Source organism: Salmo trutta, chromosome 18 (assembly GCF_901001165.1).
Source record: "Salmo trutta chromosome 18, fSalTru1.1, whole genome shotgun sequence".
NCBI lineage: Eukaryota > Metazoa > Chordata > Actinopteri > Salmoniformes > Salmonidae > Salmo > Salmo trutta.
The window spans coordinates 44,205,830-44,228,793 of NC_042974.1; the positions used below are offsets into that span (position 1 = coordinate 44,205,830).

The 22,964-nt window shown below is 42.5% G+C and overlaps 1 protein-coding gene across 4 annotated transcripts in view; it reads left to right on the forward strand.

The window, feature by feature from the left end:
- LOC115153353 (potassium voltage-gated channel subfamily H member 1-like) overlaps window positions 1–22,964 on the forward strand; it is an 86,849-nt gene that overhangs the window by 38,778 nt on the left and 25,107 nt on the right. For 2 of the 4 annotated variants that reach the window (XM_029698709.1, XM_029698708.1), the window contains exons 10-12: window positions 2,388–2,587; window positions 3,911–4,163; window positions 11,120–11,316. In XM_029698709.1, coding sequence (XP_029554569.1) covers window positions 2,388–2,587; window positions 3,911–4,163; window positions 11,120–11,316 — 650 coding nt within the window. Of the gene's footprint in view, window positions 1–2,387; window positions 2,600–3,910; window positions 4,164–11,119; window positions 11,317–22,964 lie in introns of all 4 variants that reach the window. The other 2 variants (XM_029698706.1, XM_029698707.1) reach the window with 1 other exon arrangement.

A 22,964-nucleotide genomic window follows, 5' to 3' on the forward strand; every position in this document is an offset into this window, starting at 1 on the left:
AGTTTTGTTTTGGAAAGCTACAAAAAATGAAGTGTGAGTGTTAGTTCACGAAGGAAGGGGGTGGGGGGGATTATTTCAAGTACTCTTTGAAGCGGTAGGGTTTCAGATGTTTTGGGAAGATGGGCAGGGGCTCTGCTCTCCTAGCTTCTGGGGGAAGCTGGCTCCGCCATTGGGGTGCCAGGGCAGAGAATAACTTGGACTGGGATGAGCGGAAGCTGCCTTCCCGTAGGGTGAGAGGGCCAAGAGACCAGAAGTGGCAGAACGGAGTGCTAGGGTTGGAATGTAGGGTTTGAGCCTGAGATGCCCAGCCCTGAGAGGGTGAAGGTGGATCTGATGGTTTACGGTGTCGAAGCCAGCAGATAGATCTAGGAGGATGAGAACAGAGGATAGAAATTTAGCGGCTTAGACTAACAGTGAAATGCTTGTTTACAGCTTTTCCCAACAATGCAGAGAGAAAAATAGAAAAATAGTAGGAATAAATCTACAATGAGTAACTATAACCTGGCTATATACATGGGGTACCAGTACCGCGTTGATGTGCAGGGTTATGAGGTAATTGAGGTAGATAAAATGCATTCGTAAAGTATTCTGACCCCTTGACTTTTTCCACATTTTGTTACATCACAGCCTTATTCTAAAATGTATTAAATAGTTTTTTTTCTTCATCAATCTACACACAATACCCCAAAATGACAAAGCAAATGTATTAAAAATAAAAAACAGAAAAATTACATTTACATAAGTAATCAGAACCTTTACTCAGAGCTTTGTTGAAGCACCTTTGGCAGCTATTATAGACTCGTATTTGCGGAGTTTCTCCCATTCTTCTCTACAGATCCTCTCAAGCTCTGTCAGGTCGGATGGGGAGTGTTGCTTCACAGCTATTTTCAGGTCTCTCCAGAGATGTTCGATCAGGTTCAAGTCCGGGCTCTGGCTGGGCTACTCCAGGACATTCAGAGACTTGTCCTGATGCCACTCCTGCTTGGCTGTGTGTTTAGGGTTGTTGTCCTGTTGGAAGGTGAACCTCCCCCCCAGTCTTGCTTCCTCAGCACTGTGGAGCAGGTTTTCATCAAAGATCTCTCTTTACTTTGCTCCGTTCACCTTTCCATCGATCCTGACTAGTCTCCCAGTCCCTGCAGCTGAAAACTATCCCCACAGCTTGATGCTGCCACCACCATGCTTCACCGTAGGGATGGTACCAGGTTTCCTACAGACGTGATGCTTGGCATTCAGGTCGAAGAGTTCGATCTTGGTTTCATCAGACCAGAGTATCTTGTTTCTCATGGTCTGAGAGTCCTTTAGGTGTCTTTTAGCAAAAAAAGGGAATTATGTTTTGTATGGCCCCAAAAAGCACATCTCTCTTGTTCCGTGTGCATAATGGGCACTGTGCTTCATGAGTCATGGCTGGAAGGCTGTGCTTTAGCGGAGACCTGTATTCATGTAGAATCTCTGATTCCAGAAATGGGATTGGAAACCTTTAGTTCAAGGTTTCTCAAACTTCGGTCCTTAGATTGGCGCTAGTACCTCATAGTTAGCTGATTTAGTTTAAAAGTAAAAGCTCCTCAAAGAAGGTACTTGGCTGTTCTTGGTACACAAAAGGTTAAAAAAATTCAAACTTGACCTACTGAGTAGTTTATCTAAGTAATGACCTAAAGGCTTATCACGCAACATAGACAATGTGTATGATGCTGATGGACAGGCACTGTCAGAAGAGCTCTGTGTCTCTGTCACCTCCTCTTCAGCCCGGTTTCCTCTAAACACGCACACGCAAGCACACACAACCAGAGAGGCTGTCTTTTTTGCTTTCTGTGGCACATACACACTGCTTGTTTGTCACTTTGGTTCTTGAATCTTCTTTTCTATGTTTGTCCTCAAAGATTAAGGATACATCTTTCTGAACCTTAGTGGATATTTGACACATTCTTATTGTTATATTACAAATAGGAGCAGCTTTTACCGATCAACAAGCTTTGATGACTTGACTTACTGTATGTATTTCAAGTACTGACACATTTCAACACATTGATGTTGTAATAGTGGATCAATTCCTGAAGTCTCCCGTCTGTTAACTTGTGTTCTTAAATGCATATTATCCTTCTCTGCGAAACTAACTTTCTCGGATTCTTCCATAGCTGCGTGAAGTAGTTTTTTTCGCCATTGCGATATATCCGCTAATACAGGACTATTAAAGACCCAGTGCTGACATAGTTAAATAAAATATAACAAAAGGCTCAGTGCACTACTTTTTAAATTATTTTTTAAATTGTATTTTTCAGGTGCCGCTGCAGCACCCTCACCACCTCTACTTCCCGTGGTTATGGACTCTTCTCTAAATGTTCTAAACATCCGCCCCCTTGTCTTTCCTTATCTTTTCTTTCTTTTCCCAGCCCTGCTTTACGCCACCATCTTCGGTAATGTCACCACCATCTTCCAGCAGATGTACGCCAACACCAACCGCTACCACGAGATGCTGAACAGCGTCCGTGACTTCCTCAAACTCTACCAGGTGCCCAAGGGGCTGAGCGAGAGGGTCATGGATTACATCGCCTCCACCTGGTCCATGTCCCGGGGCATAGATACTGAAAAGGTATCTCAAACTGTAAGCCAGACATTCATTACCTTGACATTCATTACCCCTCCCCCCCGTGTTGGTTTGTTTGTTTGTTTTTCCTGCATGGTAGCTTCCGAAGCAAGCTGGCCCATTTGTGTTGTGGTGGTGCTCGTGACTCTGTGTTTTGTGGTGCTGGACCAGTCCACTTGGGGTGGGATGTGGGGTAGGGGAGGGTGTTGAGTTAATGGATAATGCTCTGTAGCACTGCTATATTAACAGATTATCATATATTTACGTCATTTAGCAGACGCTCTTATCCAGAGTCATGACAGCTGGTGTTAGTTTATGAAAACTGACTTTATCCTGTTTGCTAATCAGACAAACGTTGTCTGATTACCAAACTGCTTCAGCTAAGTAATGTTGTAATATGAGATAATCAGATTAGTTAATTTGATGTGACATGGTTTGAAACCAATTTTAAGCATAGCATATAGAAAAACCAGTGAAGAAATTAAATGTAAGAAATGTGTCCAATAAGTAAAACATTTTGTAAATACTGTACAGCAGTTTGTCTTTTGGGGCTGCCTCAACACTGATAGCTGGGGTAAGTAGGTGTAGTTCAGTACTGATTTTGGCCCATTCCAATGCTGTATGCGTGTCAGCAGAAAGCAACACTATGCAAATTTCCAGGCACATTTCTCCCACAGCGCAGAGAGAATGGATGAGGGAAGGAGGGTAAAATCCTTTAAGGATTCTCTGCTATTGCTGACTCACCTTAGCCTCTCAGGAGTGTAACTGTGGCTGCTGTAACGACAAGAGCATCCCAGCCAGGCCTGTAGAGGGAGGCTGGTTTGATCGGCAGCTTTGGGGGATTCTTTGTATGATCTGCTCTCACATACTCAACTAACTGTAACCCATACCACTAACCTTAAGACACCATTGTGGTTGCTCTATACACTTATACTTCCTGGTTTTTAAAACAGAAAAATCTGATTTACAGAACAGGATTATAACATTGATTTACTGTTGTATTTTCTATGCTCCTCTAACTTGTTCTTTTACCCAATGAGCACCATAACTGGATGATGATGATCATATTATTATAAATAACAGCCTGTTTTTGGTTGGTTGCCATGATGCGACACCCTTAGAATATTTCAAGATAAAGATGGAAGGGAAAGTCACAAGAGAGAAGAGGATTTTAAAGTAATGTATCAACATGCTATCATGGCTGCCAGTCAGAAATTTCTGGTTCACCAAAGGCAATGAGTGTGGAAGGTGGCACAATTTGGTTATTTAACTCAACCCTCTCGCTCTCTCCCGCTCTTTCCCTCTCTCCTTCTCCTCTCCCCCTCCCAGGTATTGCAGATATGCCCTAAGGACATGAGGGCAGATATCTGCGTCCACCTGAACAGGAAAGTCTTCAAAGAACACCCTGCATTCAGGTTGGCCAGTGACGGGTGCCTGCGTGCCCTGGCCATGGAGTTCCAGACTATCCACTGTGCCCCTGGTGACCTCATCTACCATGCCGGAGAGAGCGTGGACAGCCTCTGTTTCGTGGTGTCAGGATCCCTGGAGGTCATCCAAGATGACGAGGTGGTGGCCATCTTAGGTGAGTACTTGTTCATTGTAAAGTATGATGAAGTAGGCTTACATGGTAGCCATTTTGGGTGAGTTGGCTGTCCATTGTACAGTATGAGGTGGTGGCCATTTTGGGTGAGTTGGCTGTCCATTGTACAGTATGAGGTGGTGGCCATTTTGGGTGAGTTGGCTGTCCATTGTACAGTATGAGGTGGTGGCCATTTTGGGTGAGTTGGCTGTCCATTGTACAGTATGAGGTGGTGGCCATTTTGGGCGAGTTGCTGTTGAGCCGGTGCACATTGGTACCGTGGTGGTCATTTTTGCTTGGATTTCTCTAGTTGGCTTTAGCTCAGGACAGGACTGCTCGCTATTAAAATGTAACTTTTTTGGAGGGGATAACTAGCTTGCAAATCTTTTGACAAGTGGATGGAAACCGCTACTCAAATTGTAATGGGAAAAAGCGATATATTGAGCAGAAATAGCCTCAATATTAGATCTGAGAGACTCATCAGTGCCTCCATTGACACCAGCACTTCCATCTCAAAGCAAACAGGTCTATGTAGATTAGAAAATTACTAACTTGGCGATAATAATACGCTGGAGTTACCTACCAAAATGCTTGTTTTTGACATTACCGTTACATTGCTTTGAGGCAAGTGGAAAATGGAGCCCCAGGACTTTTCTCATCAGAGATAAGGTCTTGACAGGAGGTCACTATGGGACAGAGACTAGGGATTCCTCTGAGAATATCATCAGTGTGTACATATCTACCTCAATTACCTCGTAACCCTGCACATCAACACGGTACTGGTACCCCATGTATATAGCCAGGTTATAGTTACTCATTGTAGATTTATTCCTTGTGTTATTATTTTTTCTATTATTTATATTTTTTCCCTCTCTGCATTGTTGGGAAGGGCCTGTAAGTAAACATTTCACTGTATTTCACCCCAACAACAGTCCCTGTTGAGACATTAACAAGGTGTTAATGTGGGATTGGAGGGTGAAGGCTACACAGCTAAATGTTGAGTGTCTGTAGATCACGCCTTGTTATACAGTATGTCTGAGTAATGCATTCTTTGTCCTTTCTCGCATCCTGGTTTTGGTTGGCCTCGACGGTGTGTGTGTGTGTGTGTGTGTGTGTGTGTGTGTGTGTGCAGACTGTTTTATGTATCCAACCCTGTTTACATGGCCCTGAAATATCAGAAAATCGTTATTGCTACATAGACAAACATTGACGGTGCTGGGCAAATAGCAAACATTGCCGTGAAAATATACAAACAACATCATTTTAAAAACTGAACAGTAAAAATGCAACACATCAAAACATCAATACACACAAGATGGATGTTCCTCCCTGGGCCTGCTGGGTAAAAATACTTATTTCCCTCATTAAAATGCAAATAATTTTATAACATTTTTTACATGTGTTTTTCTGGATTTCTTCGTTGTTATTCTGTCTCTCACTGTTCAAATTAACCTACCATTAAAATTATAGACTGATCATTTCTTTGTCAGTGGGCAAATGTACAAAATCAGCAGGGGATCAAATACTTTTTCCCCCACTGTAGCTGTGGTTGTTTTCTCTCAGTTGCTGACCTGTAATTGGTGGGTTGGCTCATTGGGAGGATTGATATCATGTTATGTTGTTATACTTGTCCTGGCTAGTTCATGGCAATGGAACCCTGGGTGATGAACTAGCTACCGCTGTCAATCACTTTCTCACTAATCTAATGGTAGCTGCTATAGCCTACAGTATCACTGCTGCACCAGCACCGTGATAGTTCTTACATTTTACATTACATTTAAGTCATTTAGCAGACGCTCTTATCCAGAGCGACTTACAAATTCTTCTTTCTCTCTTGGTTTTTCACGAACTGCAGGACATGAAAGCGGTTGTTTAAGAGTTTCCAAGATTTAACCAAATCTGAAGAACAGCATTCTAACTGTAGCTGTCTTGCTGTGCCTTTTTTGCCTCTGTCACTGCCTTGGTTTCTTTCAGGCTGTAAGACATGAAAGCCTTGTTTTTTTATCAATCCAATCTGATTATGCTGACAAACTCATCAAAACTATCCGTTGTATCACAACCGATGTGTCAAACGTGTTTTACAATTTGAGTGTAAATTAGGCCATTGTTTAGTTGATTTACATAGTTAGGAGTGACTACCACCGACCCAGAAACTACCACTATAAGTAAGTGTGTAAATAGCCTTGAGTTGTGTTAGCTGGAAGGGCTCATAGGAGTTGGAGCCTATCTTCTGTTTCTGTAGTTTGAGGCAGCTTGATGTACAAGTACACCCCCTGGACAGGATACAAGTCTATCCCAGGGCTTTACCCCCAATCAATCTCCTTAAACTGAGTGTCAAGCAGTGATGCATTGGGTCCCATTTTTACAGTCTTTGGTATGACTCGGATGAGGATCAAACTCCCAACCTTCTAATCTCGGGGAATGAAAACGTGGGCCCACACCCACCCACTTACGTGCTGTAATTCAATGTTGGCTGTGTATTTGATGGGTGTTGGCAGCTTTTCAACAACGTACCGTAATGCTGAGGCACATGTCAGTTTCAATTAGGAAGAGGCTGATATAAACCGCTCACTTTTCTGGATGGAAACACAGTGTGTGTGTGTGTGTGTGTGTGTGTGTGTGTGTGTGTGTGTGTGTGTGTGTGTGTGTGTGTGTGTGAGAGCATGCGTCTGGGTGTGCGTGCCTGCATGTGTGTGTGTGTGCTGGTGTTAGATGAAAGGTAGGCTCAGCTAAATTACTTTGCCACGAGCAGCACCGTAGATGAGCGAGATGCACGACTTTGCTCTCACACAGTCACCACAGTCTCTGCGCATGTGCACGGGTTTGCTTTACGCTGTAAGTGCATGGTAGGTACGGGACCAAAACAGCTGAGAAGTTTAGCCTAACACTTCAACGCTCTTAGTTGTTGCGGAAATTAACCCACTATGCTGTTTACTTTGTGCACCTACGTTATATCGCTGAGCTTACCATCTAAAGGAGTAGATAAACTGAAATATAGCAGGTTGGTATTCTGTGTTAAGCTGTGTTGCACTGTGGTGTTCTGTTCTATGTTGTGTTGCACTATACTGTGCTGTTCTATACTGTGCTGTACTGTTCTATTCTATACTGTGCTGTGCTGTACTATACTGTACTGTTCTATACTGTGCTGTACTGTTCTATGCTGTGCTGTACTGTGTTATGTTGTTTTGTTCTGTGCTACATTCTTACTTTGTGCTGTGCTGAGTGCTAGTCAGAGCTTCTCTGGGGAGAGGGGTAGGTAGAATAGGAAATTATCCTGACTTTGATGTTTCTCCAGCAAGCTACAAATAACTCCCTCACCGTAGATCCTCAGCCTATGCCATTAGGAATTGTTTTTCCTTGAGCTAAATTCGGTGTCTTTCTACGAATGTAAATTCAATTCTTTGGGATTTCTTTGCAGTATGGTGATTAGCAAAGTGACTGATGGGAGTGATTTCCTGTTTATGATGTTTAATGTTTGGATTCCTTTTTTTATTTGATTGGTGGATTCAAATAAAGTATTTAAAATGTATGTGTTTGTGTGTGGGGGTTGGTTCTTCTATCCTTGTGCAGACCTAAAATCCCACAAAGTCTGCACAAGAATAGTAAAACGACGATTCTTCCTCGTGGGGACATTTCCCACGTCCCAATGAGGACAAAGGCTATTTTAAGCTTAGGGGTTAGGTTTAGGGTTACAATTAGGGTAAGGGGTTAGTGGTTTGGGTTAGGGTTAAGGTTAGGTTTTGGGTTAGGGTTAACATTAACCCTATTTTCCCTAACCCTAAAATTAAATTCTGAATGGAAATTCATTTTATTGTCCCCATGAGGATAAAAGAACAAAACGTGTGTGTGCGTGCCAGACCTGGGTTCAAATACAAGTGTATTTGTTATTTAAATATTTTTTCTTTGTATTTGAGGCTTTTCAAATACACAGCCCAAAACAAGTACTTTTATTTGAGTATTTAAATGGTTATTTGTAAAACCCAAATAGTCAACCAAATTGTGGGTTAAATTCATGGGAGTATATTTGAGTCAATGTATTTAAGTACTTTCCGAGTGCTTAGTTTTTTTTCCCAAATAAAGGTTATCTGAATACTTCTTTTAAAATGTATTGAAAAGTAATTGAAATTCCTGAAATAGCATTTTAACCCAGTTCTGGTGTTTGTGTGTGCACATGCATTTGTAAATGAATGCAGGTCTTGTGCAATTGCATGAGTTCTAAGTAGGAATAAAACATTAGGTAATATAACAAAGGTTATCTTATCTTTTGCAGTCACCGCGACAAACATTGTCCCATTCACTCTCAATCATTCAACAAAGATATGAAAGTTAATATTATACAGTTGACGTTGGAAGTTTACATGGTGTTTCTCAGTTTTTCACAATTCCTGACATTTAATCCTAGTAAAAGTTCCCTGTCGTACGTCAGCTAAGTTCACCACTTTATTTTAAGAATGTGAAATGTCAGAAAAATAGTAGAGAGAATTATTCATTTCAGCTTTTATTTCTTTCATCACATTCCCAGTGGGTCAGAAGTTTACATACACTCAATTAGTATTTGGTAGCATTGCCTTTAAATTGTTTAACTTGGGTCAAACGTTTCAGGTAGCCTTCCACAAGCTTCCCACAGTAAGTTGGGTGAATTTTGGCCCATTCCTCCTGACAGAGCTGGTGTAACTGAGTCAGGTTTGTAGGCCCCTTTGCTCGCACACGCTTTTTCAGTTCTGCCCACAAATATTCTATGGGATTGAGGTCAGGGCTTTGTGATGGCCACTCCAATACCTTGACTTTGTTGTCTTTAAGCCATTTTGCCACAACTTTGGAAGTATGCTTGGGGTCATTGTCCACTTGGAAGACCCATTTGTGACCAAGCTGTAACTTCCTGACTGATGTCTTGAGATGTTGCTTCAATATATCCACATAATTTTCCTTCCATACGATGCCATCTATTTTGTGAAGTGCACCAGTCCCTCCTGCAGCAAAGCACCCCCACAACATGATGCTGCCACCCCCGTGCTTCACGTTTGGGATGGTGTTCGTCAGCTTGCAAGCCTCTCCTTTTTTCCTCCAAACATAATGATGGTCATTATGGCCAAACAGTTCTATTTTTGTTTCATCAGACCTGAGGACATTTCTCCAAAAAGTAGGATCTTTGTCCCCATGTGCAGTTGCAAACCATAGTCTGTTTTTTTTATGGCGGTTTTGGAGCAGTGTCTTCTTCCTTGCTAAGCGGCCTTTCAGGTTATGTCGATATAGGACTCGTTTTACTGTGGATATAGATACCTTTGTACCCGTTTCCTCCAGTATCTTCACAAGGTTCCTTTGCTGTTGTTCTGGGATTGATTTGCACTTTTCGCACCAAAGTATGTTCATCTCTTGGAGACAGAACGCGTCTCCTTCCTGAGCGGTATGACGGCTGCGTGGTCCCATGGTGTTTATACTTGTGTACTATTGTTTGTATAGATGAACGTGGTACCTTCAGGCGTTTGGAAATTGCTCCCAAGGATGAACCAGACTTGTGGAGGTCTCAAATTTTTTTTCTGAGGTCTTGGCTGATTTCTTTTGATTTTCCCATGATGTCAAGCAAACAGGCACTTAGTTTGAAGGTAGGCCTTGAAATACATGCACAGGTACACCTCCAATTGACTCAAATTATGTCAATTAGCCTATCAGAAGCTTCTAAAGCCATGACATAATTTTCTGGAATTTTCCAAGCTGTTTAAAGGCACAGGCATAGTGTATGTAAACTTCTGACCCACTGGAATTGTGATACAGTGAGTTATAAGTGAAATAATCTGTCTGTAAACAATTGTTGGCAAAATTACTTGTCATGCACAAACCGAGTTGCCAAAACTATAGTTTGTTAACAAGAAATTTGTGGAGTGGTTGAAAAACAAGTTTTAATGACTCCAACCTAAGTGTATGTAAACTTCCGACTTCAACTGTAGTTAATTTAAAATGGTCAGTACTTGGACAGCTTTACATTTAGGTATTGTGTCGTGAATGTCTGCGCTTTTTTTATATGCTCATCCATTTAAGTTCAATTTCATAGAATCACAAATAGGATCCTCTCAGAGACCAGACGCAGTGATCAGAACAAATATACATAGTGTCTCTGTCAGTGGCGGTTGATGCCATTTAAGAGGGAGGACAAAAACATATATACACACTAAAGTGTTGGTTCCATGTTTCATGAGCTGAAATAAAAGATCCCAGAAATGTTCCATACTCACAAAAAACGATCAACTTTTGTGCACAAATTTGTTTACATCCCTTACAGGTATGGCATATCAAGAAGCTGATTAAACAGCATGATCATTACACAGGTGCACCTTGTCCTGGGGACAATAAAAAGCCCCTCTAAAAAGGGGAAGTTTTTTCACACAACACAATGCCACAGCTGTAGCTTATGCTTTCAGTTCTAGATGTATTCTTTGATCCTTTGATTGGGTGGACATGTCAGTTCATGCTGCAAAAGCTCTGGGAGGATGTCATCTGGAAGTTGTCATAATTACTGTGTAAGTCTATGGAAGGGGGTGAGAACCATGCGCCTCCTAGGTTTTGTGTTGAAGTCAATGTACCCAGAGTAGGATGGAAACTAGCTGTTCTCCGGCTACACCATGTAGAAGATCATTGCAAAACAGTGTGTTTTAATCAATTATTTGGTGACGTGAACATATTTTGTATAGTTTCCTCCTCCGAGGAGCCTCCACTGGTCTGGTTATGGTTTGTCATTGTTAATTCACTCTCATCAACAAGTTTTGGGTTTTGGCCAGGAAGGTTATTGGGTTCAAACAGGCTTTTGTTGGTGTGATTGACAGGTCTGAACCAGGGTTTCCTGCGTGCCATGTGACTTTGTTTTTCTGCGGACTCAAAGTCTAGGCATTAGCTAAATCTCAGATGGAAAATCTCTTAGATCTAAGAAGTAATATCTTAAATTGGTGCTCTCTCTCTCTTTGCAGGTAAAGGGGACGTGTTTGGGGATGTGTTCTGGAAGGAGGTGACCCTGACCCAGGCTTGTGCCAACGTGCGTGCCCTGACCTACTGTGATCTCCATGTCATCAAACGGGACGCCCTGCAGAAGGTTCTGGAGTTCTACACGGCCTTCTCTAACCACTTTTCACGGAACCTGCTGCTCACTTACAACCTGCGGAAGAGGGTCAGTGTAATCTTTTGGAGCACCCACTTTTCTTTTAGCCTCGTAGAACCAGCCTGATATTTATTTTCACCAGTCTGTTTCGTCTAAGTGATAAGGCTGGTTCACAAGACCACCCTTCTTCCTCCCTACCGATCAAACTCTTTCTTTTCTCATTTCTGTTCTTGCCCTTTTATCTTCCTTGTCTCCTCTGCTTATCTTTCATGTATAAATCTTTCTCTTACCCTCTTATCCCTTTTTTCTGTTCTCCCTTCTCATCTTCCGCCCAGAGCATCTTTGATCAGGATTTAAATCAGATCAGTGGTAACCCGCTGTGTTACCATCATTGGTGTTACTACTTCTTCTGGTGGCACAATGTCAAAATGGTAAAAATAATTTAAAATCATTAAATTGCCATATTGGTTGATTTAGAATGCAATGACGTACATGAATACATTGAAATAAAAAATATATTTTAGAAAAGTTAGTTTTTTCCAAAATGCCACCACAATTCAAAAATGACCCAGCTGCAACCAAACATGTAACATGTTTAATTTAATCAAGGACAAGTTTGTAAGCTACAGTCACAATGCAAACACGTAATACTGAAATGCATGCGGGTGTTGTACATATAATGTATAATATATACAGTATAATGTACTGAAATAACAGGATAAGGGATTTTTTTTTTTTTACAAAGGCTTTGAGCAAGTCAATGTAGACATACCCATAGGAAAGGCTGTACAGACTATCAAGTATTAATAACAATAGTTATGATCAATTTAAGCAATAATACAGGATAGGCCACGTGTTATGACATTTTTATCATTGCTGTGACGTGGTCATAGCCATGAGGTGAAGTAACGATGTGTGCTGAGAGTCGGGAAGCAAGTTCAGGGAGTGAGTGTTTTAATAAATAAATGAAACATAATACAAAAACACTCACTCCCTGAACTTGCTTCCCGACTCTCAGCGTACATCGTTACAGAATGACACCTCACCAAAGGGAAGCATCAGGGAGAGGTTTTTTGTTGCTTTTGTTTTGGAGGCGATGTCGGGTCCGGGTGTCAGAATCGGAGCTACCTGGGAGGCCTCAGCTGGCTCGACGGGTTCCCCTGCCTCAGCTGGCTCGACAGGCTCCCATGCCTCAGCTGGGTGAACGGGTTCCCGTGCCTCAACCGAGGCAACCGGGGAGGTCTCAGCCGGGTCATCAGGCTCTCACGCCTCAGCCGGTTCATCAGGTTTCTGAGCCTCAGCGGAGGCGACCGGTCCGCTCCTGATCCCATGGATCGTCCCTGTGGTTGGCGTCCTGCGGCTGGAGCCGAACGCGCCAGGGAGGGGGTACTGTCACGTATGCTTTCTCTCTGGCGCTATAGGTCGTCATGCTCCCACGCCTCAGCTGGATCGACAGGTTCCCGCGCCTTAGCAGAGGTGTCCGCTCCTGATCCCCGGGATCGTCATTTTGTTTGGCGTCCTGCGGCTGTAGCCGCGCGTCGGGGAAGGGGTACTGTTATGTGTGCTCCCTCTCCGGCCTCTAGGTCACCAGGCTGCTCGTTATGACACACACCTGTCACCATTGGTACGTGCATCAGCGCATTATGACACCCACCTGGACTCCATCACCTCCTTGATTACCTGTCCTATATATATGTCACTCCCTTTGGTTCCTTCCCCAGGCGTCATTGTTTTTGTTTGTTTCCTGTCTGTGCGTTGTTCATGTTTCTTGTTTTGTTCATTAAATGATTCACTCCCTGAACTTACTTCCCGACTCCCAGTGCACACGTTACAGGCGTAGACCACCACAGGCATAATAAAAATGTCATAACACATGGACTTGAGTGTATTATTGCTTTTATACAACTGGTTACCAGCATTAAAAATCACGATTCTTTCCCAAACCATACATTTTTCAATAAAATGTGATGCTACATTCAGTAAGACTGGTTGTCAAGTGCAATTTTAGGCGTTCTTTGGTCGTTAGTTCTATTCGTATTGACTGTCATGTAAAGCAAAACTACCCAAGCGCTGGTTGATAATTCCAGAACTTTGCCGTTTTCTATGGCAAAAATGGTTGCTATGGAGGCTCTTCCCCCCTGTTAGCGAACCAACTACACAGCTAACACTTCAGACGAAAGCTGGTAAGTCAGCAAACTAGCTGCATTTCGTTTGACCTGTTTTTCTATTGACATTTCTTTGTAAATATCAATAAACACTATGCTGATTCATGATTTCAACTGGCTGAGAAAAGCTGCGTGTCTCGCCCCGACTTCCGACACGTTCATTACTATGGGACACATGGAGATTGAATTTCAATATTGCAACAATGTTGCAAATGTTGGAGAAAATGTCTAGATGCTTTTTACAGAATGGCTGGGCAGTGGATCTGTAAAAGTAGTATTAGTAGTGCGAAGCGGTCTAAGGCACTGCGTCTCAGTGCTAGAGGCGTCACTACAGGCCCTGGTTCGATTCCAGGCTGTATCACAACCGGCCTTGATTGGGAGTCCCGTAGGGCGGCGCACAATTGGCCTAGCGCTGTTCGGGTTTGGCTGGGGTAGGCCGTCATTGTAAATGAGATTTGTTCTTAACTGACTTGCCTAGTTAAATAAAGGTCAAATTAATATATTTAAAAAGAAAAGTTGATGTAAACAATTGCACTTTTATGAATGTACTGGCCATGTGTATGTTGTCTAGTATATCATGGACAGGATAGGCTCTAACAATGGGAATTCCAAACCATTGTATAAATAGCGTTTTTATCCCCTCTTCTCCCATATGTTCAAAACACATTACATTGTGTGCCATCTACTACCACACCACATCAGTTGGGTCAACAACACATACACTACCGGTCAAAAGATGTAGAACACCTACTCAGTCAGGGGTTTTTCTTTATTTGTAATATTTTCTACATTGTAGAATAATAGTAAAGACATCAAAACTATGAAATAAAACATGGAATCATGTAGTAATCAAAATATTTTATATTTGAGATTCTTCAAATAGCTACCCTTTGCCTTGATGACAGCTTTGCACACTCGTGGCATTCTCTCACCCAGCTTCACCTGGAATGCTTTCTCAACATTCTTGAATGAGTTTCCACATATGCTGAGCACTTGTTGGCTGCTTTTCCTTCACTCTGCGGTCCGACTCATCCCAAACCATCTCAATTTGGTTGAGGTTGGGGGATTGTGGAGGCCAGGTCATCTGATGCAGTACTCCATCACTCTCCTTCTTGGTAAAATAGCCCTTGCACAGCCTGGAGGTGTGTTGGGTCATTGTTCTGTTGAAAAACAAATGATAGTCCCAGTAAGCCCAAAACAAGATGGGATGCGTATCGCAGCAGAATGCTGTGGTAGCCATGCTGGTTAAGTGTGCCTTGAATTCTAAATAATTCACAGACAGTGTCACCAGCAAAGCACCCCCACACCATAACACCTCCTCCATGCTTTACGGTGGGAAATACACATGCGGAGATCATCCGTTCACCCACACCGCGTCTCACAAAGACACAGTTGTTGGAACCAAAAAGCTCAAATTTTCTGTTAATGCCAGTGTAGTGAAGTGCTTCTGGTTCGGACTGTGCAGTAATATCTAACAAGTAATCTAACAGTTCCCCAACAACTACCTAATACACACACATCTAAAAAGGGGTGAATGAGAATATGTACATATAAATATATGGATGAGCGATGGCTGAGCGGCATAGGCAAGGTGCAATAGATGGTATAAAATGCAGTATATACATATGATATGAGTAATGTAAGATATGTAAACATAATTAAAAAGTGGCATTATTTAAAGTGACTAGTGATCCATTTGTTAAAGTGGCCAGTGATTGGGTCTCCATGTAGGCAGCAGCCTCTCTGAGTTAGTGATTGCTGTTTAGCAGTCTGATGGCCTTGAAATAGAAGCTGTTCTTCAGTCTCTGTACTGCCTCGCCTTCTGGATGGTAGCGGTGTGAACAGGCAGTGGCTCGGGTGGTTGTTGTCTTTGAACTTTTTTGCCTTCATGTGACATCGGGTGCTATAGGTGTCTTGGAGGGCAGGTAGTTTGCCCCCGGTGATGTGTTGTGCAGACCGCACTACCCTCTGGAGAGCCTTGTGGTTGTGGGCGAAGCAGTTGCCGTACCAGGCTCTGATACAGCCCGACAGGATGCTCTCGATTGTGGATCTGTAAAAGTTCAGCCTCCTGAGGTTGAAGAGGCGCTGTTGTGCCGCCTTCGCCACACTGTCTGTGTGGGTGGACCATTTCAGTTTGTCGTTGATGTGTACGCCGAGGAACTTAAAACTTTCACTTTCTCCACTACTGTCCCTTCGGTGTGGATAGGGGGGTGCTTCCTGAAGTCCACGACCACCTCCTTTGTTTTGTTGACGTTGAGTGAGAGGTTGTTTTCCTGGCACCACACTCTGAGTGCCCTCACCTCCTCCCTGTAGGCTGTTTCGTCGTTATTGGTAATCAAGCCCACTACTGTTGTGTCGTCTGCAAACTTGATGATGGAGTTGGAGGCGTGTATGGCAACGCAGTCATGGGTGAACAGGGAGTACAGGAGGGTCTGAGCACGCACCCTTGTGGTGCCCCAGTGTTGAGGGTCAGCGAGGTGGAGATGTTCCTTCCTTCCTTCACCACCTGGGGGCTGCCCGTCAAAGTCCAGGACCCAATTGCACAGGACGGGGTTGAGGCCCCAGGGCCTCCAGCTTGATGATGAGCTTGGAGGGTACTATGGTGTTGAATGCTGAGCTGTAGTCAATGAACAGCATTCTTACATAGGTATTCTTCTTGCCCAGATGGGATAGGGCAGTGTGGAGTGTGATGGTGATTGTATCGTCTGTGGACCTGTTAGGACGGTATGCAAACTGAAGTGGGTCTAGGGTGGCCGGTAAGGTGGAGGTGATATGATGCTTGAATAGTCTCTCAAAGTACTTCATGATGACAGAAGTGAGTGCTACTGGGCTGTAGTCATTTAGTTCAGTTATCTTTTCCTTCTTGGGTACAGGAACAATGGTGGCCATCTTGAAGCATGTGGGGACAGCAGACTGGGATAGGGAGTGATTGAATATGTCCGTAAACACACCAGCCAGCTGGTCTGTGCATGTTGAGGGGGGGGTGGTATGTTCCGTTCAGCCTCAGAGAATAACATCATAGCGCTTGATGGTTTTTGCGACTGCAAAGTTCTTGAAATGTTCCGTATTGACTTACCTTCATGTCTTAAAACCTGTTGAGGACAGACGTTCCGCTAGCGGAACCCCTAGCCAACAGCCAATGGCATCGCACGGCGCGAAATACAAAACCAACTAAAATACCACAATTCAATTTTCTCAAAACAATCAACTATTTTACACCATTTTAAAGACAAGACTCTCGTTAATCTAACCACATTGTCCCATTTCAAAAAGGCTTTACAGCAAAAGCAAAACATTAGATTATGTTAGGAGAGTACATAGACACAAATAATCACACAGCCATTTTCCAAGCAAGCATATATGTCACATAAACCCAAACCACAGCTAAATGCAGCACTAACCTTTGATGATCTTTATCAGATGACACTCCTAGGACATTATGTTATACAATACATGCATGTTTTATCAATCAAGTTCATATTTATATCAAAAAACAGCTTTTTACATTAGCATGTGATGTTCAGAACTAGCATACCCACCGAAAACTTCCGGTGAATTTACTAAATTACTCATGATAAACGTTGACAAAATGCATAACAATTATTTTAAGAATTGTAGATACATAAGTCCTTTATGCAATCGCTATGTCCGATTTTAAAATAGCTTTTCGGCGAAAGCACATTTTGCAATATTCTGAGTACATAGCTCGGCCATCACGGCTAGCTATTTTGACATCCGCCAACTTCGGGGTCACCTAAACTCAGAATTACTATTAGAAAAATTGGATTACCTTTGCTGTTCTTCGTCAGAATGCACTCCCAGGCCTTCTACTTCAACAACAAATGTTGTTTTGGTTGCAAATAATCCATAGTTATATCCAAATACCTCCATTTTGTTTGTGCGTTCAGGTCACTATCCGAAGGGTAACGCGCGAGCGCATTTCGTGACAAAAAAATTCAAAAAATTTCCATTACCGTACTTAGAAGCATGTCAAATGCTGTTTAAAATCAATTTTTATGCTATTTTTCTCGTAAAATAGCGATAATATTCCAACCGGGCAACGTTGTATTCATTCAAAGAGAGAAAGAAAAACATGGCGAGTTCTTGTGACCGCGCATCTTCAGTCTCACTGTCCCCAGGCTGACCACTTACAAACTCTGCTCCTATACTTTGCCCAGACACCCCATTTCACTTTCTGGCGGCTTTAGAGAGCCAATGGAAGCCTTAGAAAGTGTCACGTTACAGCACAGATGCTGTAATTTTGATAGAGATGTGACAGAAGGACAACAAATTGTCAGACAGGGCACTTCCTGCATGGAATCTTCTCAGGTTTTGGCCTGCCATATGAGTTCTGTTATACTCAGACACCATTCAAACAGTTTTAGAAACTTTAGAGTGTTTTCTATCCAAATCTATTAATTATATGCATATTCTAGTTTCTGGGCAGGAGTATTAACCAGATTAAATCGGGTACGTTTTTTATCCGGCCGTGAAAATACTGCCCCTATCCCAAAGAAGTTAAAGTAATGATGGACTGTTGTTTCGCTTTGCTTATTTGAACTGTTCTTGCCATAATATGAACTTGGTATTTTACCAAATAGGGCTGTATACCGCCCCCCCACGCATTGAGAAGGAAAGAAATTCCACAAATTAAAAAGGCACACCTGTTAATTGAAATGCATTCCAGGTGACTACCTCTTGAAGCTGGTTGAGAGAATGCCAAGAGTGTACAAAGCTGTCATCAAGGCAAAGGGTGGCTATTTGAAGAATTTCAAATATAAAATATATTTTGATTTGTTTACACTTTTTTTGGTTACTACATGATTCCATATGTGTTATTACATAGTTTTTGATTTCTTCATTATTATTCTACAATGTAGAAAATAGTAAAAATAAAGAAAAACCAATGAATGAGTAAGTGTTATAAAACTTTTGGCCGGTAGTGTACATCAGCTGGCCAGCACTATCAGTGTAAATCAATGCTGAGATTACTTTGTGTGTGTGTGTGTGTGTAAAACAAGCCTTGATTCTGCAGTAAATGTCCCCAACATGTGAGTCAATACAGATAAGAGAACTGTACACAGACCAGGGGATGATACAGCTATCTACGGTGCATGTGGGACCATTCGTCCTCTGAGGGCTAGGAGATAATACATCTGTTCTCACGCTCCATAACTATAACTCTCTGTAATATAACATGAAACCAGAGAAAACACCCATGAGGGCTCTATTATCCCTGTGACATGGCCCCTTGAGAATTCCCACCAATATGAATGTGTCAAAAGTCATGTCCTTAAAGGTCAATTAGGTCCATATAGTGGCTAGTAATAGGGATTGGTATTGACTTGACAAGTTTCGTGATGTAATCTGACATATCTCATGATCGTCCATCTCTAGACATGATGATCGTTTCCATGTCTTTTCAAATCAAATGTTATTTGTCACATGCTCCGAATACAACAGGTGCAGGTAGACCTTACAGTGAAATGCTTACTTACAAGCCCTTAACCAACAATGCAGTTTAAAGAAAATACCCCAAAAAAGTAAGAGAGAAGAATAACAAATAATTAAAGAGCACCAGTAAATAACAATAGTGGGGCTATATACAGGGGGTACCGGTACAGAGTCAATGTGCGGGGGCACCGGTGTTGAGGTAATTGAGGTAGTATGTACATGTAGGTAGAGTTATTGAAGTGACTATGCATAGATAATAACAGAGAGTAGTAGCAGCAGCGTGGGGGGGCAATGCAAGTAGTCTGTGTAGCCATTTGATTAGCTGTTCAGGAGTCTTATGGCTTGGAGGTAGAAGCTGTTTAGAAGCCTCTTGGACCTAGACTTGGCACTCTGGTACCGCTTGCTGTGCAGTAGCGGAGAGAACAGTCTATGACTAGGATGGCTGGAGTCTTTGACAATTTTTAGGTCCTTCCTCTGACACCGCCTGGTATAGAGGTCCTGGATGGCAGGAAGCTTGGCCCCAGTGATGAACTGGGCCGTATGCACTACCCTCTGTAGTGCCGTGTGGTTGGAGGCCGAGCAGTTGCCATACCAGGCAGTGATGCAACCCCTCAGGATGCTCTCGGTGGTGCAGCTGTAAAACCTTTTGAGGATATGAGGACCCATACCAAATCTTTTCAGTCTCCTGAGGGGGAATAGGTTTTGTCGTGCTCTCTTCACGACTGTCTTGGTGTGCTTGGACCATGTTAGTCTGTTGGTGATGTGGACGCCAAGGAACTTGAAGCTCTCAACCTGTTCCACTACAGCCCCGATGATGAGAATAGAGGCGTGCTCGGTCCTCCTTTTCCTGTAGTCCACAATCATCTCCTTTGTCTTCACGTTGAGGGAGAGGTTGTTGTCCTTGCACCACACGATCAGGTCTCTGACCTTCTCCCTATAGGCTGTCTCATCGTTGTTTGTGATCAGGCCTACCACTGTTGTCATCGGCAAACTTAATGATGGTGTTGGAGTCGTGCCTGGCCGTGCAGTCATGAGTGAACAGGGAGTACTGGAGGGGACTGAGCACGCACCCCTGAGGGGCCCTGTGTTGAGGATCAGTGTGGCGGATGTTGTTACCTACCTTTTACCACCTGGGGGTGGCCCGTCAGGAATTCCAGGATCCAGTTGCAGAGGGAGGTGTTTAGTCCCAGGGTCCTTAGCTGTAGTCATCTGTGGATCTGTTGGTGCGGTATGCAAATTGGAGTGGGTCTAGGGTTTTTGGGATAATGGTGTTGGTGAGCAATGACCAGCCTTTCAAAGTATTTCATGGCTACAAGACGTGAGTGCTACGGGTCGGTAGTCATTTAGGCAGGTTACCTTATTGTTCTTGGGCACAGGGATTACGGTGGTCTTCTTGAAACATGTTGGTATTACAGACTCAGACAGGGAGAGGTTGAAAATGTCAGTGAAGACACTTGTCAGTTGGTCAGCACATGCTCGGAGTACACGTCCTGGTAATCCGTCTGGCCCTGCGGCCTTGTGAATGTTGACCTGTTTAAAGGTCTTACTCACATCGGCTGCGAAGAGCGTGATCACACAGTCGTCCGGAACAGCTGATGCTCTCATGCATGTTTCAGTGTTACTTGCATTGAAGCGAAAATATAAGTTATTTAGCTTGTCTGGTAGGCTCGTGTCACTGGGTAGCTCTTGGCTGTGTTTCCCTTTGTAGTCTGTAATAGTTTGCCCGCCTTGCCACATCCGACGAGGGTCAGAGCAGGTGTAGTATGATTCGATCTTAGTCCTGTATTGACGCTTTGCCTGTATGATGGTTCGTCGGAGGGCATAGCGAGATTTCTTATAAGCTTCCGGGTTAGAGTCCCGCTCCTTGAAAGCGGCATCTCTACACTTTAGCTCAGTGCAAATGTTGCCTGTAACAGGATGAGGGCCTGTTCGGGTGTTTGTAGTATATCCTTCCTGTCCGACTCATGTGGAAATATGTATAAAACCTTTATGGGTATGTTTACATGCCTTTAACCTCTACGGGCCACGGTGGCAGTATTGAGCATTTTGAAAAAAATACGTGCCCATTTTTAACTGCCTCCTACACCAACTCAGAAGCTAGGATATGCATATTATTAACACATTCGGATAGAAAACACTCTGAATTTTCTAAAACAGTTTGAATGGTGTCTGTAAGTATAACAAAACTCATATTGCAGGCAAAAACCTGAGAAAAATAGATTAAAAAAAAATGAGAATTTTGTGGCTGTACTATTTAGTGTCATTGTTTATTAGATACCATAGTGAGAAAGGATTCAGTTCGCAACTCCTACGGATTCCACTAGATGTCAGCGATCTTTATAAAGTTGTTTGAAGCTTCCATGATTAACAGGGAGCAAATAAGAATGCATTGAAGTTGACGTCCGTGGGATGTCGTCACTTCCATTATGGCCTGCACCTGCGCAATCATGAGACACGGGACATTATTCAAAAACGTTTTTCTAGACACAGGTGAGGTCGGGTTGAAACATTACTGATGTTTCACGTTAAAAATGGCTCTAAAGATTGATGCTAAACAACGTTTGACATGTTTGAACAAACATAAATAGATTATTTTTGTAACTTTTTTAACTTTTTGCCGTGACTTCACACACCCCCCCCGCGCTACTTTTTAGTAGCCACCGAAGCGCTAACAACATGGAACAACTTGGAGTTCTTTGGACATCAATTATGAACTTTGTCAAAATAAACCACATTTGTTGTGGACCTGGAATTCCTGGAACTGCCAATGGATGAAGATAATCAAAGGTAATGGATTATTGACAATAGTATTATTGATATTACATGGTTACAAGATGATGCTAAGCTAATTAGGCTAGCTTATTGTTCTTAGCACAGTTCCTGGTTTATTGCAACTTGTGATTTCCCAGTAAAGTTATTTTGAAATCTGGCAAGACAGTATCATTTACGAAATGTTAAACTATAATTATTTGAATGACAATATTATAATTTACCAATGTTTTCGAATAGTAATTTTGAAAATTGTAACGTTGTTCACTGGAAGCATTTCAGAGAAGAAAAAAATCAGAATTTCACAGCTACTGTAAAATGCGGTTTTTGGATATAAATATGAACTTGATGGAACAAAAAATGCATGTATTGTATAACATAATGTCCTAGGAGTGTCATCTGATGGAGATTGTCAAAGGTTGGTGCATAATTTTAGCTGGTTTCTGCTTTTGGTGACGCCTGACCTTGAATTGAAAATGGATGTTTGTACTTTTGTGGCTATGTACTGTCCTAACATAATCTAACTTTATGCTTTTGCCGTAAAGCCTCTTTGAAAATCGGACAATGTGGTTAGATTAAGGAGATGTTTATCTTTTAAATGGTGTAAAATAGTTGATTGTTTGAGAAATTGAAATTATTAGATTTTTGATGTTTTGAATTTCCAGCCTTGCTAGCAATCCCGTCTCAGGGTTCATTGCTAACCCGTGGCCTCAACAGGTTTTAAGGAGTGTGTGTGCACACGCATGCACACCACCATGTGCGATAGGAAAGAGAGTGGTTATAGACTAATGTAGCAGAGGTTATGTGGCATGCTTCACCTGGTTCTCTCTCAGGAGCCAATCAGAAAGCAGATTGAGTGGAATGTCCTGTTGATTGGGCACGTCATGCACCACTGACTGTGATGCATGCCCCATCCAGCGCCAGGAGAGCTGAATCAAGTGCTTCCTTTGACTTTGAACATATCTACCTACAAACACCATTACCCAACGCAAATTCCTAAATACCACTTAGGGCGTGATTCAATCTGTATCGCAGAAGTATAAATACAGCGAAAACAACACAACACAAAAGATAACTATTGTAAAATATATATATAGTATGTATAAGCTGGAAGTAGAAGTCTAAGTGTTGTTGGCTATTAGTTTACTTTAATTAGGGGAGGGGTGGTAGGGTTAGGGGAAAATAATAAAGGAAAATATATTTTTTTAAATATGTCTTGTTAAAAGTTAATTTGTGGAATTTCTATCCTCCTTAATGAGTATTGTGACAAGGTATACAGAAGATTGCCCTATTTGGTAAAAGACCAAGTCCCATATTATGGCAAGAACT